At 39.1% G+C, this 19,541-nt stretch overlaps 2 protein-coding genes across 2 annotated transcripts in view; one reads left to right on the plus strand and one right to left on the minus strand.

Moving 5' to 3' along the window:
* Nucleotides 1-3,994, plus strand: part of LOC139718744 (MYG1 exonuclease-like) — a 35,359-nt gene extending 31,365 nt beyond the window's left edge. The window contains exons 7-8 of the mRNA XM_071630211.1: nt 1,346-1,527; nt 2,645-3,994. Coding sequence (XP_071486312.1) covers nt 1,346-1,527; nt 2,645-2,819 — 357 coding nt within the window. The 3' untranslated portion in view covers nt 2,820-3,994. The remainder of the gene's footprint in view (nt 1-1,345; nt 1,528-2,644) is intronic.
* A 2,232-nt stretch (nt 3,995-6,226) lies between these two features.
* On the minus strand, nt 6,227-19,475 carry LOC139718807 (C-type lectin domain family 19 member A-like). The gene is made up of 3 exons (XM_071630271.1): nt 19,347-19,475; nt 17,524-17,799; nt 6,227-6,529 (listed from the first exon to the last, which is right to left on the minus strand). The coding sequence occupies exons 1-3, from the start codon at nt 19,473-19,475 to the stop codon at nt 6,227-6,229; spliced, it is 708 nt and encodes a 235-aa protein (XP_071486372.1).
* Nucleotides 19,476-19,541: the final 66 nt, after the last annotated feature.

Genomic DNA, 19,541 nt, shown 5'->3' on the forward strand with positions numbered 1-19,541 from the left:
AAGGTCAAAGGTCAAAAGGTCAAGTAAATTGTTAGAATTTCACTTTTTTCTCTGTATCTTGGAAATTGTTCAAGGTATCTTCATGGAACATAGTATATATGCATCTACTGACTGGCAGTGGTTATCTAGGGAATTTAGGGTTCATGGGGTCAAAGGTCAGGGGTCAAAGGTCAAGGGCAATACTTCAAAATTTTACTATTTTCCTTATATTTATGCAATGCCAGCAGGATTATTTTTTTTTTTAACTTGATGTATGCATGTATAACCCAATAGAGATTCTCTGGGATTTTTTTTTTTTTTTTGCCAAGAAGGTCAAAGGTCAAAAGGTCAAAGATCAAGTGAAAGTGCTGAACTTACTTCTTTCTCCATATCTCGGAAGTGGCTCAAGTTATCTTGAAACTTAGTACATGTTGAATTTATGTATGTTCTGCCTGACAGTGATTCTCTTATAAATCAAAGGCCAGATGAAAATAATAACAATTTACTGTTCAATACAGAAATTGCGCTTTTTCTCCATACGGTGTACCTTGAAAATTACTCAGTGCATAAACTTATGAAATGGTCAAAGTCAAGTTAAAGTTCTTAAATCCCCAAATACATGCTCTTCTATTCATCCAATTAAACATAGGTCAAGGAAGGTAAACATTCAATACATTTGTGACAAACATGTCATTTTAATATTTTGCCAATTTTGTGAAAATGTAATCACACATTGTCCACATGTACTATAGACCTATTAAGAGAATCATGCATTATGGCGGAGGCATACCAGTCGCCATAGCGACATTTCTAGTTTTATATTTGTTTCTTGTTTGTGGGGTTTGATTTGCCTTTAACATGACTTAAAGATGATTCAGGCTTTGCATCATGATTAAGTGGATGTTAGTTTTGCCGGCACCAGTTTGTTTCATTTTGTGTCTTTCCCCAACTCTATGCTCTAAGTTGTGAAGGCACCAGGAAAATAACGTTTAGTGGCTGGTTAGGGCTGAGCCAAGGCACCAGCCTTTAATGGTGTACTGTATCACCCTCTAGAATTATTGAATGGATTCTTTATGATAAGATAGGGCAGATTCAAAATTCAAGATTCCAAGGATGCTATTGAAGAAAATCGGGGCAACTTCATGACAGGTTTCATAACACCTAAAAATTCAGTCCAGATAGTGGCAATATTCTTGACCACACAGGCCAGAATAGTTGAATATGTTAGGATTCATGAGGAATTAACAAAATTTGGGACAAAGGAGCTTCCAGGTCTGTACTCTCTGATGAGAGGGCATTCTAGTTGCTATTCAATGGAAGGAAGGATGTGTTATTTGAAATGGATAATGTTGAATGCTTTTTGTAGGTGGATGCCTGTGGGGAGATCATTGCCTTTCCCCAGGGTGGCTGTCCATGGAAGGAGCACCTGTTTCAGCTAGAGAGAGAGATGGAGCTAGAGCTGCCAATTAAGTACGTCCTCTATCCTGACAACAGTGGGGCGTGGCGGATCCAATGTGTTCCCATCAACAAGCACTCCTTCGACAACAGGTATTATACTGGCTTTAGTGTTGTAGAAATTGAAGTTTCTGCAATAAATCATAGCTGAAGTCTCGAAAAGACAAAATTACCCTGTGTTTTAACAATAACGTTGTATATTTTGGGAGAAATTTTGAGTTCCATCATACAGTATGTTTTGATTCCAAATGATGAGCATATCTTTCCACGTCCACCTAGTTGCTTTCCTCAAACCTTTTGAGGGAGAATATTTTCATTATCATGTTTACTTCTTGTCATTGCAGGCAGATGTCTAACACTGCTGATTGGGTGGGTTCAAACTTTAACACATGCATGTGTGTATGTTACACCTCATACACACTTTCTTGCATATAATTCATTACAGATTGAGTGCTTGATATGTAATTGATTAGAAAATTATTTCAGTGGAAAATGAAATATAATTCAATACATTCTCTTGTTACATATGAAAGAATTCATGTAGAACTGAAAATGTTGGCAAAAGCTGATTGACATGTGCCAGCCATAACAAGTTGAAAACGTGATCATTACACACTATAGTGAAAGGTCAGTGGTTTATGTCAAAGGTCACCATACTTTTGCCCCCAAACAGTGTCATTTTCAGTCATTACATCAACATTGAATGCTGAGTGTTAATATCTGGTAAGAAGGATAGAAATATATGAATAATTTAGTTGCCTGAAATAATAGGGATGAGAGGCTAATTAAAGGTCATAGGTCATCAATTTAGCTAAAATCTGGTCATTTATTCCACTTGTCATAAGTATAGTTTTTTTTTTTTTCCTAATGATATGGATGTAAATTGGTTGGGGAAATATTTTCTCTTTGCACAGACGGTTGAAGATCGATTTTTTGGTTTGTGGTCAAGATCAATTAATTCATTTAAAATGTATATGAAGGGCCAACTGTTCATATGGCTGGAAAAAAAAAGTGATTGGGTGAGAAGCAGAGGCATTACCATTCCACACAGCTGCAGAGCTCTGAGGTATTTAACAAAACTACACAGATCTTTCGTCTCATTTGAACCAAATTCAGTTTACTGGTGTAAACCATGTTGTAAACTTTTTTTTTTTTTTGTAAAAGAAAGAGAGATAAAGTACAACTCTGAGTGTTTACTTTCACCACCCAGGTTGTCCCTCCCTGAGAAGTGGCGAGGGGTGCGTGATGAATCCCTGAGTGAAGCATCGGGCATCTACGGCTGCATCTTTGTCCATGCCTCGGGATTCATTGGTGGGAACAAGTCTAAAGAGGGCGCCCTCCAGATGGCCAGGAAATCACTTCAAATTGGGCAGGAGATGGACTGACGATGCCAGTGAACTGTGGACAGTAGATATAGCGCTATGTAATGCTGCAGATGTGTTTTGTGCTTCGCCTTGTGCTAGGGCCAGGGAGATGGCTGCTCTCATCATTCCTGCCCACCCTGAGTTGCCTTAACACTTGCACAGAGACACACACCCAGAATATACACACACAGGCACATGCTGATACACAGGGGTGCACAGAACAGGTCATTGAACTCCAAGAAGTGTTTGTGGTGATGAGTCATTCCCTGCCTCTGGTGCCATATATGTATACATGATATTTTCAGGTTGTCCATCTATCTATTCATCAGTCTGTCCTTATTTTGTTATACTGATTCAAGAAAAGATGCTCAATGAATTTTCAATATATCTGGCCAAGGAATGCTACACGAGATCGGCCTGTTGACATGTGTGGATCAATCTTACTGATGATGTGTATCATATAACACCTAAATAGATCCTTGACATTTGATTGGTGAGTTAGCTAAGTCGGTAAAAAATGCTGTCGGGCCAGTAACTACTCGGGAATTGCTAACTTTACCGGTCAGACATGACCAGTAAAAGAAATACAATGCAGTAATAATATTGCCAAGGCCAGTTGGAAAAAAAAAAGGAAAAGGGCCAGTATAATGTAGGTGTGGACCAGTAAAAAAGAAGAAAAAAAAATGAGTTGCTACTGGTGTGATACTAACAGACCAGTAGGGGAAAAAATGGTTTAGCCTGAAATATCTGTGGCATAGCTAAGATTTTTATGAAGAAAACAGACAAATAACTGTAGGCATTTACAGAATTAATTGAGGATATAAATTCCCAGTGCAACTTTTGTGTTTGTTGTTTTTAATGATACAAGTATGTTCAATTCCATTATCTGGTCTAGCTAATAGATGATGGTAAAAAATAAGCTGCATACACGCACATGTAGCATGTGTCGCTTTGCTATAGTAATTTGCATGAATACGTGTTGGTTGCGACTGATTGCTTGCAGGAACCAGCAATGTATTGCCCTGTTGCATTGAGTGATGTATCATTATGGAGCTTTTACCTTTTGTTGGGTCACTAGGAACCTGGAAATGAAGAATATTTGTAGTGGTAAAAATGCATGTATTAGTGGTGTAACTACACTTGTATGCATCTGTAAGTAAAACATACATGTATTATGTCATAAGCCCTACCCCCTCTCCCCCCCCCCCCCCCCAAAAAAAAAAAAAAAGGTCCATGCCGGGCAGTACCCTTAATAGCTTGAAGCTCCTCTGCTGTAAACCCTCCCCACATAAAATATTGTGAAAAAAAAGGAGAACATATGGAAATACATATACAATTTGCAATGCTCCAGTGTAAAAATACAGTACATTATCCAAAGAAGGAAGCTGTTGCAGTTTGTGCATCTTATAAGAGACAACAACAAAAAAAAGTCACTGCAAAGAGTATTGATTAAAAGTTTTACATGTAGACAGTCCTTTATTAATCATTGTTAAAGAGACAATAAACTAAAGAGAAAAGTTGGACTTGTGACCTTAATTTTCCAATTCTATACATAGGATATTTATTTTCTTTTTTCAGGATATTCTGTGAATTTAAAGGTGATATCCTTTTCTTGTCTTTTTTTTTTGTCTCGATTCTACCAATTTAGCTCTTTCCAGGCATTAACCCTAACTAGGCCGGGCTATTTAGGGAGATGATAGAGCTGGGGGGGAGGGGCCTCCCAGGCCCCCCCCCCCCCCCCCCCCCCCTCCAGATCTCGGCAGTCGACCGCGCGATCGCGACGAAAATTGGCACACACATTGCCTATGATGTAATCTAAAGTACCATGAATTTAATTTTTTCAAAAATTATCATTTACACTAAATTATGCTAATTTATGCATAATGATGCATGAAATCAGACAATTTGGTATAAATCACTAAATAAAGCTCAAAACAGGCACATCTGTTGTGTAAATATTCTTTTTAGTGTCCTTAGCAAATGTAAGAGAAAAAAATTGTGCAATCAGAAAAATTTTCGTAAGTATTCTATTGTTTTTCGAATTTCTTATGTATTTCTCTGTTTTTCGACTATGTTTTTCATTGTTTTTTAGATGAAATTTGTCCGCGACATTGTTCCGAACAAGAAAATATGTTAGTAATTGATTTTAATCAATAAAACCCCCAAACAATCATGCTTTTATGAAATTTGCGTGTAAACACAGTTTGCATTGAAATTGTACACGAATTCACGTTTTTGAGCAATTTTTGGTCTGACATGCACGTGCATATTTATGCGCAACTTTGGAACCGCGCGCCCAGGCATCGCAAATTTGGTGTTAAAAGATGCGGGAGACTCGTTTGAGTCTCCCGCATCTTTTGACACCAAAGTTTTGAGTCATGAAACGTCGCAGCAATAGCTTCTCGCGATAGCGATACATCGCGCGAAACGGCCTAGTTAGGGTTAAATCACCTGATATTTTAATTCCATTAAAAGAAATATGAAATGTTTTTGTATTTTTTTTGTCTGTGAATACATGTACATCTTCTTGAAATGGTGAATACAAAGACATGCAAAAGAATTTAAAAAAAATGTCCATGCAATGTCATCATCACACCTATTTGTCTCACGTGTGTCTCTTTATTGTCTCAGGACAGAACATCTGCTGTACATTGGTTTGTATCATGAATTGATTATTCAACAAAGAAAACATGAATCAAGCACATGTTATTGCAAGCGATTTGCCTTTTGTTATATGAAGCACATTTCTTTTGTTTTTTGTTTTTTTTTGTCAGTGGCACTTGGAAATTTTCGTTTTAATAGTGTTCGTCGAAACCAAATTTTTCATCATAGACTCTTGTGGTAATAAATTTTGGACCTAAATTTTGTGACTTTTTAGAGGTGCGAGTTTTCTTCAATTTGTCTCCTACAAATGAAATTTGTAAGATTGCAACTGCTGATCTACAATTTTAAACTTTTTTTTACTTTTTTTTTCTCAAAATTTCTCCCCCCAAAAAATGTTACAAAATAGAGAGATTAGCTTTTTCTTGTCCAATTAGGTAGTGAGAGATAATGATCGCAAAATTGCTTCTCGAAATGAGGTTCATGAATGGTGCAAAGTAATGGAGGAATTGTTGAATTATTGGCATCACTCAACAAAAGCATTCATAAACTGGAATGCATGACAAAAACACATACAAATGTACATGTATTACATTTACATCGAGAATTGGATGCGCAAAACCTATGACAATTCACAACACATTAGAATTAAGTCAGTTTGAATACTAGTGCATTGACTTTTTATGATGTATACTGTGTGATATCGAATAATGGTACACTGTATTTAAAAAAAAAAAAGGTTAACAACCACCTGCTATCAATGATTGATCAAATTTGGATATTTGATTGATTGATTGAACTTGGAAACACGGTCATTCGGTGAGGTGCTATTCACAGGCAATCCTGGGGGGCGTACGGGGAGTCAGCGCCTCGATTTTACAGATGAACGGCATGACTTCCAGGCAGTAGACGTCATTCCACCCCTGGCGGCCGTCATCGCCGACATGACGGCGCCAGATGTGCACACAGTCCTCGACCTGCTCACCGTAGTAGCTGTTGGAGGGCTCACCGGGCTGCCAGTTCCCGTAGTCGTACGCCGAGCCGTCGGTGTAGTTCCACGGGCCGTCGGCTTCGTTCTGGTGCAGACCGATCCAGAAACCTTGGAACGGCCGCCGGTTGACGCGGTCATGCTGATTGGCAAATTGATAGCGGAGAAGAAAATTAGTGAACAAAAGATTCGCTTTATATCAATTTACTGTATTTGTATTTCCAACTTGATTCTTCATTTCTAATTTTAAAGGAGACTTCCGAATGATATTCAGACTTTTATATTCAAACATCTGTTGGTTATACTGCATGGGTACAGAGTTTCAGAATTCATAGTGACTGGGATGAAGAATAGGAAACGTTTTGAAAACAACAAATCACAATGAACAAGGATGATGACATGAGGGATTCACCGTAAGAACTGCACGAGTTAGGGTTCAACGAAGCAGAGTAAAAGAAGAAACCATGCATAAACTCTACACACGTGAACTTGGCAAGCGGTATCGTAGTGGAATTAGACCCTACTACATTGCTACATTTCTGAAATATGTAATCCTCGCTTCTATGTCATCACCCTTGTTCAGAGTAATTTTCTTCGTTGTTGTTTTTTTTTTCTTCAAGTATTGGTTTCTCTGCTCAAAGACCACAATAGATAATACACAAATGTATACATGGAGCTGTCGGTTTATGTTGGCCACATGAGGTGAAGTTATGAACATCGTCTGGACTTCCCCTCATCTTGACTGTTAATTCTATTCATTTCGTCAGAGAAATGCAGCCTTTTCAGACTTCTCAAATAAATACAACTGTACATGCATAGGATTAATATGAATATAGGGTATAGGGTTATATGGTGTGCCGTGGAGGCGTACATACATGGACCGGGGGCCCAGAAGATTTATTCAGCCGAAGAGGGTCACAAGGTTTGATGGTTTCATCATACTAATCAGGGCTCGACACTAACGGTGGCCCGGTGGCCCGGGGCCACCAAAAACGCGCGTCGGGCCACCCAAATTTAAGAAATGAAGATTTTGGTGGCCCAATCGGGCCACCAAAAAGTCGGATAATTGCCTTTACTTTTGTAGATGGACAGCGGTAACAATCGGCTCCGTAAGATGCTAAAAAAAATGTCAGATGTTTGCTTTTTATTTTGGAAATGAATAACGGTAATATTCGACTCCGTATGATACTGAAATAAATGTTGGATGTTTGGTTTTGCGTTCGGAGATGAATAAGGATAACATTCGGCTCCAGAAGATGCTGAAATAAATGTGGAATGATAGCTTTGACGTTCGGAAATGAATACTAATAATAATCAACTCCGTACGATGAGAAAATAAATGCCGGATGTTTGCTTTTACGTTGGAAAGTAAATAGCAACAATTATTCAGCTCCAGAAGATGCTAAAGTAAGTGTCGAATGATCCCTTTGACGTTCGGAAATGAATAAACATGATATTCAACTCCATATAGATAGTAAAATAAATACCGGATGTTCACGTTCAGGTGAATGATAAGAATAATGTCTCATGTTTGCTTTTATGTTCCAATGTATACAGCAACAACATTCAGCTCCGGAAGATGCTAAAATAGATGTCGGATATTAATTTTGCGCTGACGTTCAGAAATGAATAACAATAATATTCAACTCCATATAGATAGTAAAATAAATATCGGATGTTCACGTTCAGGTTTGAAGTAAATATCAATAACAGATCAGCTGCGGAAGATGCTAAAATAAATATTGAATGATCCATTGCCCTTTGACGTTCGGAAATGAATAACAGTAATATTCAACCCCGAATGATGATAAGATAAAATTTAATGTCGGATGTTTGCTTTTACTTTCGAAAGTAAATAGCAATAACATTCGGCTAAGGAAGATGCTAAAATAAATGTCAGATGATTTCTTTTACGTTCGGAAGTGAATAGCAGTAATATTCTGCTCCATACGATGCTACAATAAATGTCGGACATTAGCTATTACATCTCGAAATGAATAACAGTAACTTTTGGCGGCGTTTAATGGTAAAATAAATGTCTGATGTCTGCCTTGACGTTCGAAAATGAAAAACAGTAAAATTCGGCTCCGTATACAATGGTAAATTGTCAGATAATTCATTTCACTTTCGGAAGTGGACATCAGTAACATTCGGCTCCGTACGATAATAACATAAATGTTGGATGTTTGCTTTTTTAATTTGAAAATGAATAACGGTAATATTCTGTTCCGTACGATGCTAAAATGAATAACAGATAATTGCTTTTACATTTGAAATGATTAACGGTATCAATCGGCTCAGTTGGATGCTAAAATAAATTGGGGATGTTTGCTTTCACGTTCAGAAATTAATAAGGATAACATTCAGTTCCGTAAGATGCTGAAATGAATGTCAAATCTTTGCTTTTACATTTGGGAAAAAAAATAATGGTAACATTCGGCTCCGTATACGGTGTTAAAGTACTAGTAAATGTTGGATAATTGTTTTTAGAATCAGAAATGAATAACGGTAACTTCGTGCTCTTTATAATGCCAAAACAGATGTCGGATGTTCACAATAACGTCTGCAAATGCTCCCTCTCTATTGTTTCAAACGTAAGTTTTGACCACCTAAATAGGCATCAACTTTTATAGTAATCTATAAGCCTATTTGCTAAATCTTAGAACTCAGAATAACGGTAAGATGATTGAATTTTCTGTTCATTTATCTTAGACATGGGTACATGTATCACTTCAGTAATACTTAATATTTCATTTTCTGTGTTCAGTAGGACCAATTTAGTATTTCTTATGTTTTTGTTGATTTTTTTTTCTCGGGCCACCAGATTTTACTTTCGGGCCACCAAGAAATAAAAATCAATGATTTTGGTGGCCCGATCGGGCCACCAAAAATAAAAGTTAGTGTCGAGCCCTGCTAATATGTGGCCTAGGGTCAATAAAATGAATTACTGGCAAGTCGCATCCTGTACCGTAAGCCTATAGGGGCCACAAGAAAGTGCCCCAAAATGCATTTATTCAGCCGAAGGGGGTCATGGACAAAAGTTGGTGGATATTGTCCTTTGGATGTACGTGTACTTGTTATGAAAACAGCAAAGCCAGTAATTTTATCCTGTACGGCGCCCCAGACAGTAGCAAATAGTTATGAAAAAATGTGCAAAAACATATCAGCGCTTGAATATACAAACAGAACATACTGCTACCCAAACCAGGAGAAATGATTCTTGTAAGTTTTGAAAGTGAACACTTTTTTTTCACTGGACGCTCACTCGTGCAGGAGTGAATACACATGCCAATCTCATCTATGTACAGGAAATAGTTGAAAAGTGTATTAGATAATACACCACGAGTAAATATTTTTTCCACAAAACCTTATGTATACTGTTGGAAAGTCATGTATAGGATCCTATCTTATGGCGGAGATGATATTGCCAGATTGCTGTGTGTATGGTGGAAGATCATTAATTACCTATTAGAAAGTAATATCCTGAAGTACTTGGTTTAGCAGCCATTTAGACATCATACATTTATATGACATTTTTCTAGCACGGTTATTCTAAAAATGTATACATTCATGTAACATCTTTGGCATGAGATAATACATGTAGGCAGTTTGACGCTGTAGCCTATGTTTCAATCTGTGTAAACGGTAACGTACGAATGTTCTCTGGAAGTACCTGATATTTCTCTTTTAATCATGCTGTTGGTGATCATTATCCATTACCATCAAACACTGTAACAGCTAGGGGCAGTAAAAAAATATATACTTGAGGAGTACAAAAAACTTTTTTTTTTTTGACTGTCAAACCTTCAGAATGAACCCTATTTTATTTTCAGACTAACAAATCTTCCCACAAACAACGTCTTTTCAAGCTCTGCATTAACGAACCGTCAGAACGCGACTAAATTTGGATAGATTATTTCTATTGTATTATTGAACTTAAAAACGCGTAAAGTGAACCGAATTTGTTTGTTTGAGTAACTGACAGTTGGAATAATGGACCTGATATTATGTTTTTTGTCACTTTGCCGGCATACAAACAAACATCATCCGCATAACCGAAGAGGAAACATACGTTACCATCATTTGTAGAACTTTTCACTCAGTAGTTGTGAAGAAAAGTTCATGATATTTGTCTTGTGAATTCTCCAAACACGTAATGTTAACATTCTTTGAAGAAGGTGTAAAACATTCAAGGCCACATTCTTATCAAAACTGACGCAATGATATTCCTTGGCCAAAGCTCAACTGTATCATATTCATCAAAGCTATTTGTCTGTACTCTAACCCGCCATATAGCACAATGTTCGCGAGGAACTTTGATAGCTATATATTTCATCGATGAAAACAAATAATTTCATTGTCACGGCTACTTTGAAAGATTCGTAGATGCTTTACTAGTATTTGAAATTGCTTGGTAACGTAAGTTGTAAGCGAGGATCTTGAGGTTGTAGTTCAATATTCTCCTGACGCAAAATTCCAGTGTACTTGGTGCGTACAATGTTAGAAAATTATTTCGAAAGTTCATGGCCTCATTTTGAACGAGTAATAAAAGTCATTTGAAGAACTTGAAATTCCAATGTTGTGAAAAAGTTATTTGAGTCGATATAATGGGATTGGCCCCTATAAATACGCAGGAAGGAAAGAATAGCAAGGGTCGCCAGTGCCGTCACTGCAGCAACAACCTGCCATCACTGCGTCTATAGCATCCCGTAAGCCAGTAGCCCTATGGATGTCTCTTCCATCACTGGGACACTTTGACTCCACAAGTGAATGGCGTATTATAGATGTTATGGTCTGATGCTGTCTCCAACACAACTCTAGTCACGTGCAAAAGTGCAGCACTATCACTGACCCGACAGCAAAGTCAGAAGGCTTCAACCTCCCTCGGAAACAGCGGCGGCTCACCCCGAACTGCGTCCGAACCCTACATGCATGGACAGGCCACCGTCTACACAGTCATAAGGCCCCACTCACTAGGAAGGCGAACATGGCAATCTGTGACGATTTAACAAAGTGTGGCGCGATCGCCGTCCGTCTTCATTTTTGGCCTCCGAGGCGATGGTTATAGGCTGCGGTTTCTCTACGCTCAACCTGCGCTGTAGGCGTTAGGGCCGGCGCAGTCGTGGGGGCCGTGGGGGCTCGGGCCCCCACACTTTTTTCAACCCGGAAGTACGTAAGTGGCACTAAAATAGCAATAGATAGAGATCTTGAAGTATGTCGGCGGTAAGGTTATGTGTTTTCCCTGAAGACCTTGTTTTTATAACACCCGGAAATGGGAGGGGAGATAATGAGCAGAGGACCTTTTTTTTTCCTTCTTCTTCTTTTTTCTTGTTTCCCGTTAGCTCATGAAACCCGGAAGTGGGTCCCCACACATTTGAAAACACTGCACCGGCCCTGGGCGATAGCGCCACTATGATAATACGACTCTGCCACGTACGTGTTGCCATTTCCAGGCCGACGAGACGCGCTGCTTCTGTGATCGAACCGACTGTGTTGCGATATTCGTACGCTTATCAAGACCTCGCTACAACAGTGATACGATTGGAGCGACCGTGATACGTTTACGCCGGGCTCATGCTACGATCTCAAGCGATCGGGGTATGAAATGGGTTTAATGATTGAATTTCTTGAGGCAGATGTCAGTGTCCCACCGACATGGATAAGCAGAATATGGTTTTACCCTTACATCTTAGCATTCTAGAACACACCAGTTAGAACATGATGCGAAATTGTCTATTAGTTAAGTCATCCGTTCAATTAAAAGGGTAAAATGATAATACTAAAGAACCGGCTTACGAGGAAAGTATATAAATCGTATCCTAGAATGAGACTATTATTTTCATGAAGATATATTTGAAAAGATTACAACTTAATTTACTTTCATTGACTTAGAATGGTACATGACAAACAATTTAATAAACAGAGTAGATTCGTACTGAGTATATGCGTGGCAAATTAATTTTATACGTTTTTCTCCATGAAGTCCACCCTTCTTGGTCTGTGCATCACTTTCTATGGTTGGTCCCTGTTATGCAATACTGTAAAAGTGGTAATTTTCATGGGCGATGGGGGCCACTTTCGATGCGCTTGAGTTACGCCTAACGCGTTGCTACCCCGTCAGAGTTACGAATGTGGCGCTTTTAATGCGCTCGTGAGCGATTTGTATACGCTCTAAACCCACGGCGACCTCGCTACGAAAGTTTTGGACATGTTCAAAACTTCCGTAGCGAGGTCGCCGACCATGGCGATACGGTGGCGAGTACTGGCGACCCTCCGCGCTTCTGAACTGCAAAAGATACGATGGAGAAGATTTAAAGCGATCAAGCCACGATCCGTCACGCTTTGTCTATTTTTGATGATTTGAATTGCACTGATAGTGTTAACACTGGCGAAGCACAAAATGCTCTTCAGGAGCGACCACATGAACTAATCAAAAGTAAAATTAATAATTTGATGAATGGTTCAATTCCTCCACTCAGAAAGAGGGGTCTAAAATGTGCCATTTGAATATTCGTAGTTTAATTTCTAAATTGATGAACTTAGACTACTTCTGAGACATACATCACTTGATGTCATTGGTTTGAATGAGACATTTTGTGATTCCATGATTGATGATTCTGAATTGCATATCGATGATTATATCCTATTACGTAGAGACCGTACAAGACATGATGGCGGTGTGGCTGTATATATTTCCAAAAGATTCAACTATAAAATAAGAGACGACTTGAATTCATCTACTTTAGAATGCATTTGGTTTGAATTGCATTATCCAAATAAGCCTTCCATCCTTGTAGGGGCATTCACAGTCCTCCGAATTCTCACGTTGATTTCTTTGACGAATTAGACAGGACTTTGGACTCTGCTCTCTCGGAACATTTGAGTTGTATTATATTAGGTGATTTCATTTGTAATTACATGCCACACCAACATGATGTGAATGCCGAAAAAGTTATGTTTTATACAAATATGTACGGACTAAGTCAGTTAATTGATACTGCCACAAGAGTTACAAATACTGCTTCTACTTTAATTGAGTTGATATTTGTATCAGATAAAGAACTTTACAGTGAATGGGGAATATTTGAGACTAGCATTAGTGATCATTATTTGGTATATGCTATTCGGGACTTCAGTGCAAAGATCCATCAAAAATCTGAATGTGCGGAATTTCGCTCATTCAAAAATCTTAATGAGGAGGAATTTTATATTGATTTGAGAAGTGCTCCGTGGCAGGTCATAAAATATATAGACGACGTTGATGATGCGTGGGATATGTGGTTGACTCTTTTCAATGATGTTATCAACAAGCACATACCTTTGCGTAAAAAGCGGATAAGAAAACATGCATGTCCATGGATATCTGATGAGATTGTTAAGCTCATGACGGAACGTGATAAAGTTCTCAAAGCTGCTAAAACTAACAATAGTGATGATCTTTGGAATACCTATAAATATCTAAAAAAACAAAGTTACTCATCTCATGAGAATAAGAAAAAAACAGTATAACACTGACCAAATTTTACAAAATCGTAACAACAGTAAGAAAATGTGGAAGAGCTTGAGGGAACTTACGCCTAAATCATCACCCATTTCTCCCAATACCATAAAAGTTGATGATGCAGAAGTATCGGACAACGCAAGTATTGCTGAAGCATTCAACAATTTTTTCATAATTATCTAATGCTACTAAAATTACAAAAGACCTGCAGAGGAATACTTCTCAAATGATATTAGATGAGGACAAAGGCTTTGTTCCATCTCATTCTCAATTTAATTTAAGTATGATAACGAGAGATTTTGTATTGAGACAGATCAAGCTTCTTGGCATAGATAAAGCAACCGGAGAAGATCACATCGGCTGCAAACTTTTAAAGATGACAAAGAATGTTATTGCAGAATCTCTTTGCGATATTATCAACAAATCCCTGTCTACGGGAGTTGTTCCACGTGAATGGAAAAAGGCTCGGGTAGTACCGATATTTAAAGCAGGAGATATTTCTTCGTTGAATAACTACCGCCCCATCTCAATCTTACCAACAGTGAGTAAGTAAAATTATCGAAAGGACCGTACATCAACAACTGAGCGAATTCATGAATGCGAATAATTTACTACACCCTAATCAATCTGGTTTTAGACCATTTCATTCCACATCAACTGCTCTTGCAAAACTTGTGAATCAGTGGTCTTTGAATATAGATAATAATCAAATTTCTGGAGTTGCCTTCATAGATCGTCGGAAGGCATTTGACACTGTAGATCATGACCTACTTTTACATAAATTAAAGTGTATAGGGTGTAGCAAGACGACTGTAGATTGGTTCAAATCCTATTTAAGTGACAGACAGCAAGTGACGCAATTCAAAGGAGCCAAGTCCCACCCTTCTACTATTAAATTGGGTGTACCTCAAGGGTCAATTCTTGGTCCCCTTTTATTTTCAATTTATGTCAACAGTCTACCCGAGTGTACTTCAGAAGGTGTTATAGATATGTACGCTGACGATACGACCCTCACTGTCAGTGCTAATGACGCAACAGTTTTAGAAGAAAAGATAACTGTTGCACTAAATAAAGTAATGGGGTGGATTAAGAAAAATCGGCTCGTCCTTAACCAGTGACAAAACTTCTGTCATGATTATCGGCTCCCGTGCTAATCTCGGGAAAATTGAAAATTTCAGTATTTCATTAGATGGTAGTTGGATTAAAAGAGTTCAGTTCACTAAATGTTTAGGTGTTTTGATAGATGAAGAACTGAAATGGTCTAAACAAATCGAAAATGTACGTAAACGTACCCAAAAAAAGTGTCTGCATGATAAAGAGAGCGAAGGCCTTTTTGCCCCAACAATCCCTAAAATTACTTTATAATAGTCTAGTGTTACCACAATTTGATTACTGTTCTGTTGTTTGGTCAAACAGATTTCAATCCCATACAACTAAGCTGGAAAAAAAAATCAAAAGAGGGCAGTAAGAATAATTTTGGACAAAACATATGACACACCGTCGGCTGATTTATTCAAAAGTCTTAAATGGATGACACTAGACAAACGTTTTGATTTCAGCCGCGTTATGATGATATATAAATGCGTCCATAACTTAGCACCTTCGTACCTTCAGGTGTACTTAGTTAAGCCTAGTGATGTACATGAACATCATACAAGGCTAATAGACAGTGGAAATCTACGTGTGCCAAGATTTCGCTCTGATTGTCACAAGTGCAGCCCAATCGTATCCTCTGTACTTGAAAGGAAAAGGCTAGATCATTCAATTAGATCAGCTTCTTCCATATATTTATTTAAGAAATTGTTTCAGCAAAGTTGCTATTTGTAAGTAACACACGAAATTCATTCTGGGCTTTATCATTCCTGTATAATAGCGTTTTAATTGTTATTTCGGCATTCTGTTGCACTCTTGCTGTGGCATGTACTTTTTTTATATATTACTTTGCAATGTACAGTATGCTGGTATGTATCTACACTGTATATGTCATCTTCTGTATATACGTTTTGCTATTTAATGTACATAATGTTCATCAATATTATTCAGGGCTCCATGGAAGACCACTATTTATTGGTGAATGGACTACCCTGACAAAAGATTGGAAATAAATAAATAAATAAATTTAAAAAAATAAATAAATAAATAAATAAATAAATGATCGTAGTGGAATCGCCGTCTCGTGAGATGGGGTATAATGGGGGTTCTCGGCTAGCCCCGCGTACGTGACTGTGGTCATCCTGACCAAACCCTGCGTCGGAGACTGTCACCTGCGAAAGTTCTAACAGGCGGGCTTGAAGAACTTGCTCAAGCAAGTGATGCTGCCCTGAACTGGATCCACAGCTTAGATATCAACCTATAAAGGGCTTTTTACACTTGTGTTTCTTAACCCCGGACTTTCTCTGACCCAGGACTATCGTTAGTCCCGTACCAATTTTTTCAGCTTTTTACACTCGCCAATTAGTCCCGTACTATCTCTTGTCCGGGGCTAAGGAGAAAACTGACCTTTTTACACTCGTATTTCTTAGCCCCGGACTTTCCAAACCACATGAATATTCATAATTACGCTGTGTACTGTACACGTACACGCACGCACCGGCAGCACTTGATTACCTCGTTTCTGATTGGTCAGTGAGGGTCGCACTTCGTCTCCGTCGCTTAGCCCAGGATTATTTTTTCGTTCTGTTTACACTCACTTGCTTGGCACCGCAATTGCGGTGCTAGCACCGCAATTGCGGTGCTAACCCCTGCTATTTTGCAGGGCCAGATAGTACCGTACTATCGGTGGGGCTAGCCCACTTTGGCAAAAACAAGTGTAAACAGAAAGTGGGCTAAGGATAGTCCCGTACCAACGGTGGGGCTAAGGCCCCTCCTTAGCCCCACCGTTGGTCCGGGGCTAAGCAAAATTTTACAAGTGTAAAAAGCCCTTAAGACTACAACCCCTTACCCAACCCGTTGTATTACATCATACGACAGAAGAAGAGAAAGAATATATACGAAATTATTTTACTGTGGTAGTGCGGAAAGCCCGTAAAAAGTAGGCGAAAGGTCCAAATCCCACTAGTTTCTCTTTTTTACATGTTTGTTAAGAATTGTAGATCAGCAGTTGCAATCTCTAATTTACAGAGAGAGACATTTTTATAACAATTTCTTATTGCTCATCCCCCCTCCCATATCAATATTCTCTTTCTGTCAACATGGTTAATGATTTTTTTTTTATTAAAAAAAATCATCTTATAAATGTAACATTACTTTGTTAACGTGGAGGCTTGAAATATCCTTTTCTAAATGATAAAAAGAAGGAACAAAAAAAAAAAGACCAGAAACTCCCGTCTAGGATTCCAGCTAGTGCCTTACCCACTACTCCACATTGTTTTGGCTGGCGTCTCTTACACCTCTTGCAACTGATCATCAATTCTGTCTCATATGGGAGAGTATTGCATTAACAATTGTACATTTATATATTTTATTGCAATGGCAACCATATTTCTTTAAGAGTGATACTTGCAAACTGACGTCAATGTATTGTCATCTCTGAACATCTGCATACCTTGTTAACCTGTGATCTGAAATGAAACAAATTTGATTTTAATTAACTCGATTTGAATTCAGAGACCAAATCAACTTGAGAGTATACTCACTACCCAGTCCGGGGGGTCACCCACACTCGAGTGGTACAGCTCGTAGGCAAAGCGGTTCTCGCTCTCACTGTGCAGGGAGATGAGGTGGGCCATTCCGTTGGTCGTGAAGTGATGTTTACAGCTGGTCTCGGCCTCTGCCCAAGTCACTCTCTTCCCAAAGTAGCGGTAGCAGTTACCGTCGAACAGGTGCCATAAGACCGGGCAAGGGGGACCACAAGCACTGGTCAGGGCTTCCATGGCAACCGTCGCAAAGAGGAGGGCCAGCAAACGATTCATCTGAAGTATTGTATAGATAGTCAAAACATTTCATGTCAGACATGTTTATGATACTTTTTATAGATTGATTCCTGCAATGTGACCTAGCTCTCAATTTTCACACATATAAAAAGTTTACAAGGAAGGTTGCAACCGTTTCATTATTCGATACCCGTGGTTTATAAAATTAGATTTCTCTGTGTCCAATCCTGGCTTAATTCTACCCATGCGTTCAATTAAAAACCCTACATGCGCACTTATCACCGTCCCTTGAAGAGGAGGTTAGACAAGAAAATGAAACACACGGATTTGTGATTCCGAATAAAGAGAACACCTAAAACTATATTTCTTTAAAGTTTCTAACCGTTATCTGCTCAGATCTAGTTGAAGTGACTGCAGGTCTGCTGTGAGGAGCCGGCAGCGAGGACACAATGTTGTTTCAAGTAAGTAGAACTCGCTTCCAACGATTGACTGATATGGCTGATGTCTGCCTCTTTTATGCATAGATTGAGATTTATACCATGGAGCTAATTCCATGCCCAGACATCCAAATACTCGCAAGACCAATGCCGCATGCGCTGTAGAAGTCCTTGGAAATGACGAGGGAGTGACCTGTGATCCCTGCAGCTAGGGGTACACCTGTAGTGTAGGGGTGGAATTCCACCTCCCTGGGTACACTGGCGAGCCAACATTTACCAGCGATGTCACGTCATGTTCAATTTATGTGATTTCAATCACAGATGCTCGATAGAAACTCGATGGTACATTTGAAAAGTAGGGGGTAATCTTTACCTCCCTGGTCCTGCATGGGTCGGTCAGATCATGGACGTTCCTAGCCGGAGCGCACATCGCAGCACATCGTTGCACAGGAAGCTTACGCGAAGATAACACGCCCCTTTGATAAATCTGTACAGGTGGTTAACTGGAGAGGCTGTCGGTAATGATTTCAGCAGGACCCTCTGAGAGAGCAGTACTTTGACACAGAAATGGTTTTCGCGTCACAAGACCATGATTGTATTTCGAACGCGCCCACCCCCCCCCCCCAAAAAAAAAACAACAACAACAACAACAGCAGCAGCAACAGCAACAACAGCAACAACAACATCTGCGTTTCATCGATCATCATCAGAATCAATATTGTTTGAAACTTGTTTGAACAATAATGTCATTGATAATAACCATTGTCAAGATCTCCGAGGGGAAAGTGGGGGTAAAACGGACCCCTTGGGTAAGACGGACCTACCCCATCATCTCCGTCAGTCGCTTCGATCACTGTGCCTAGAAGGACACAGTATTAATAGGCAATTCGTCTTTGAAGGAATGTGTGAGAGCAATTTATATTCATGTCCAGCTGCGAAAATACCGTTTCTATTCAGTAGAAGCTCACAAAATGGCAGGGGAAAGGTAATAGATGCCTCGATCGACGTAGCCACTCAAATCATTTTCCCTGAATATTTGCTTTCGTATGCTTTGGATTTGATATTGTCCTAAAATTTCATCCGAAGTGTGCATCAGATCCCCCCCCCCCCCCCCCCCAAATAAAAAAGGAACTGTTTAAGAGGGCGCACTCCCTCAAATTGCCGTGCTGCTATGACGACGAGGCGGACATCCATCATCCGTGAGGGTCCGCGCCCCTGAAGGGAGCCGCCCACTGACCTCTCAGTTTCATGCAGTGAGCCGTCCCCAAGAATCCTCATCCGGATATCGCTCCGGAAATTTGTTTGTTTGTTTGTTTGTTTTTTGTATATTGTTTTTTGTAATTC

The sequence above is a fragment of the Diadema antillarum genome, unplaced genomic scaffold (assembly GCF_040938485.1).
Source record: "Diadema antillarum isolate AM-2024a unplaced genomic scaffold, OU_Dant_1.0 scf00000099, whole genome shotgun sequence".
Lineage (NCBI taxonomy): Eukaryota > Metazoa > Echinodermata > Echinoidea > Diadematoida > Diadematidae > Diadema > Diadema antillarum.

Excerpts from the sequence above, each read along its gene's own strand:
- LOC139718807 (XM_071630271.1), bottom strand. The coding sequence starts at position 19,475 with ATGAGGATTCTTGGGGACGGCTCACTGCATGAAACTGAGAGGTCAGTG. Across the intron at positions 17,800-19,346 it reads CAGCACGGCAATTTGAGGGA|ATGAATCGTTTGCTGGCCCT; the intron begins GTGCGCCCTCTT and ends ACAATACTTCAG. Across the intron at positions 6,530-17,523 it reads GTGACCCCCCGGACTGGGTA|CATGACCGCGTCAACCGGCG; the intron begins GTGAGTATACTC and ends TTTGCCAATCAG.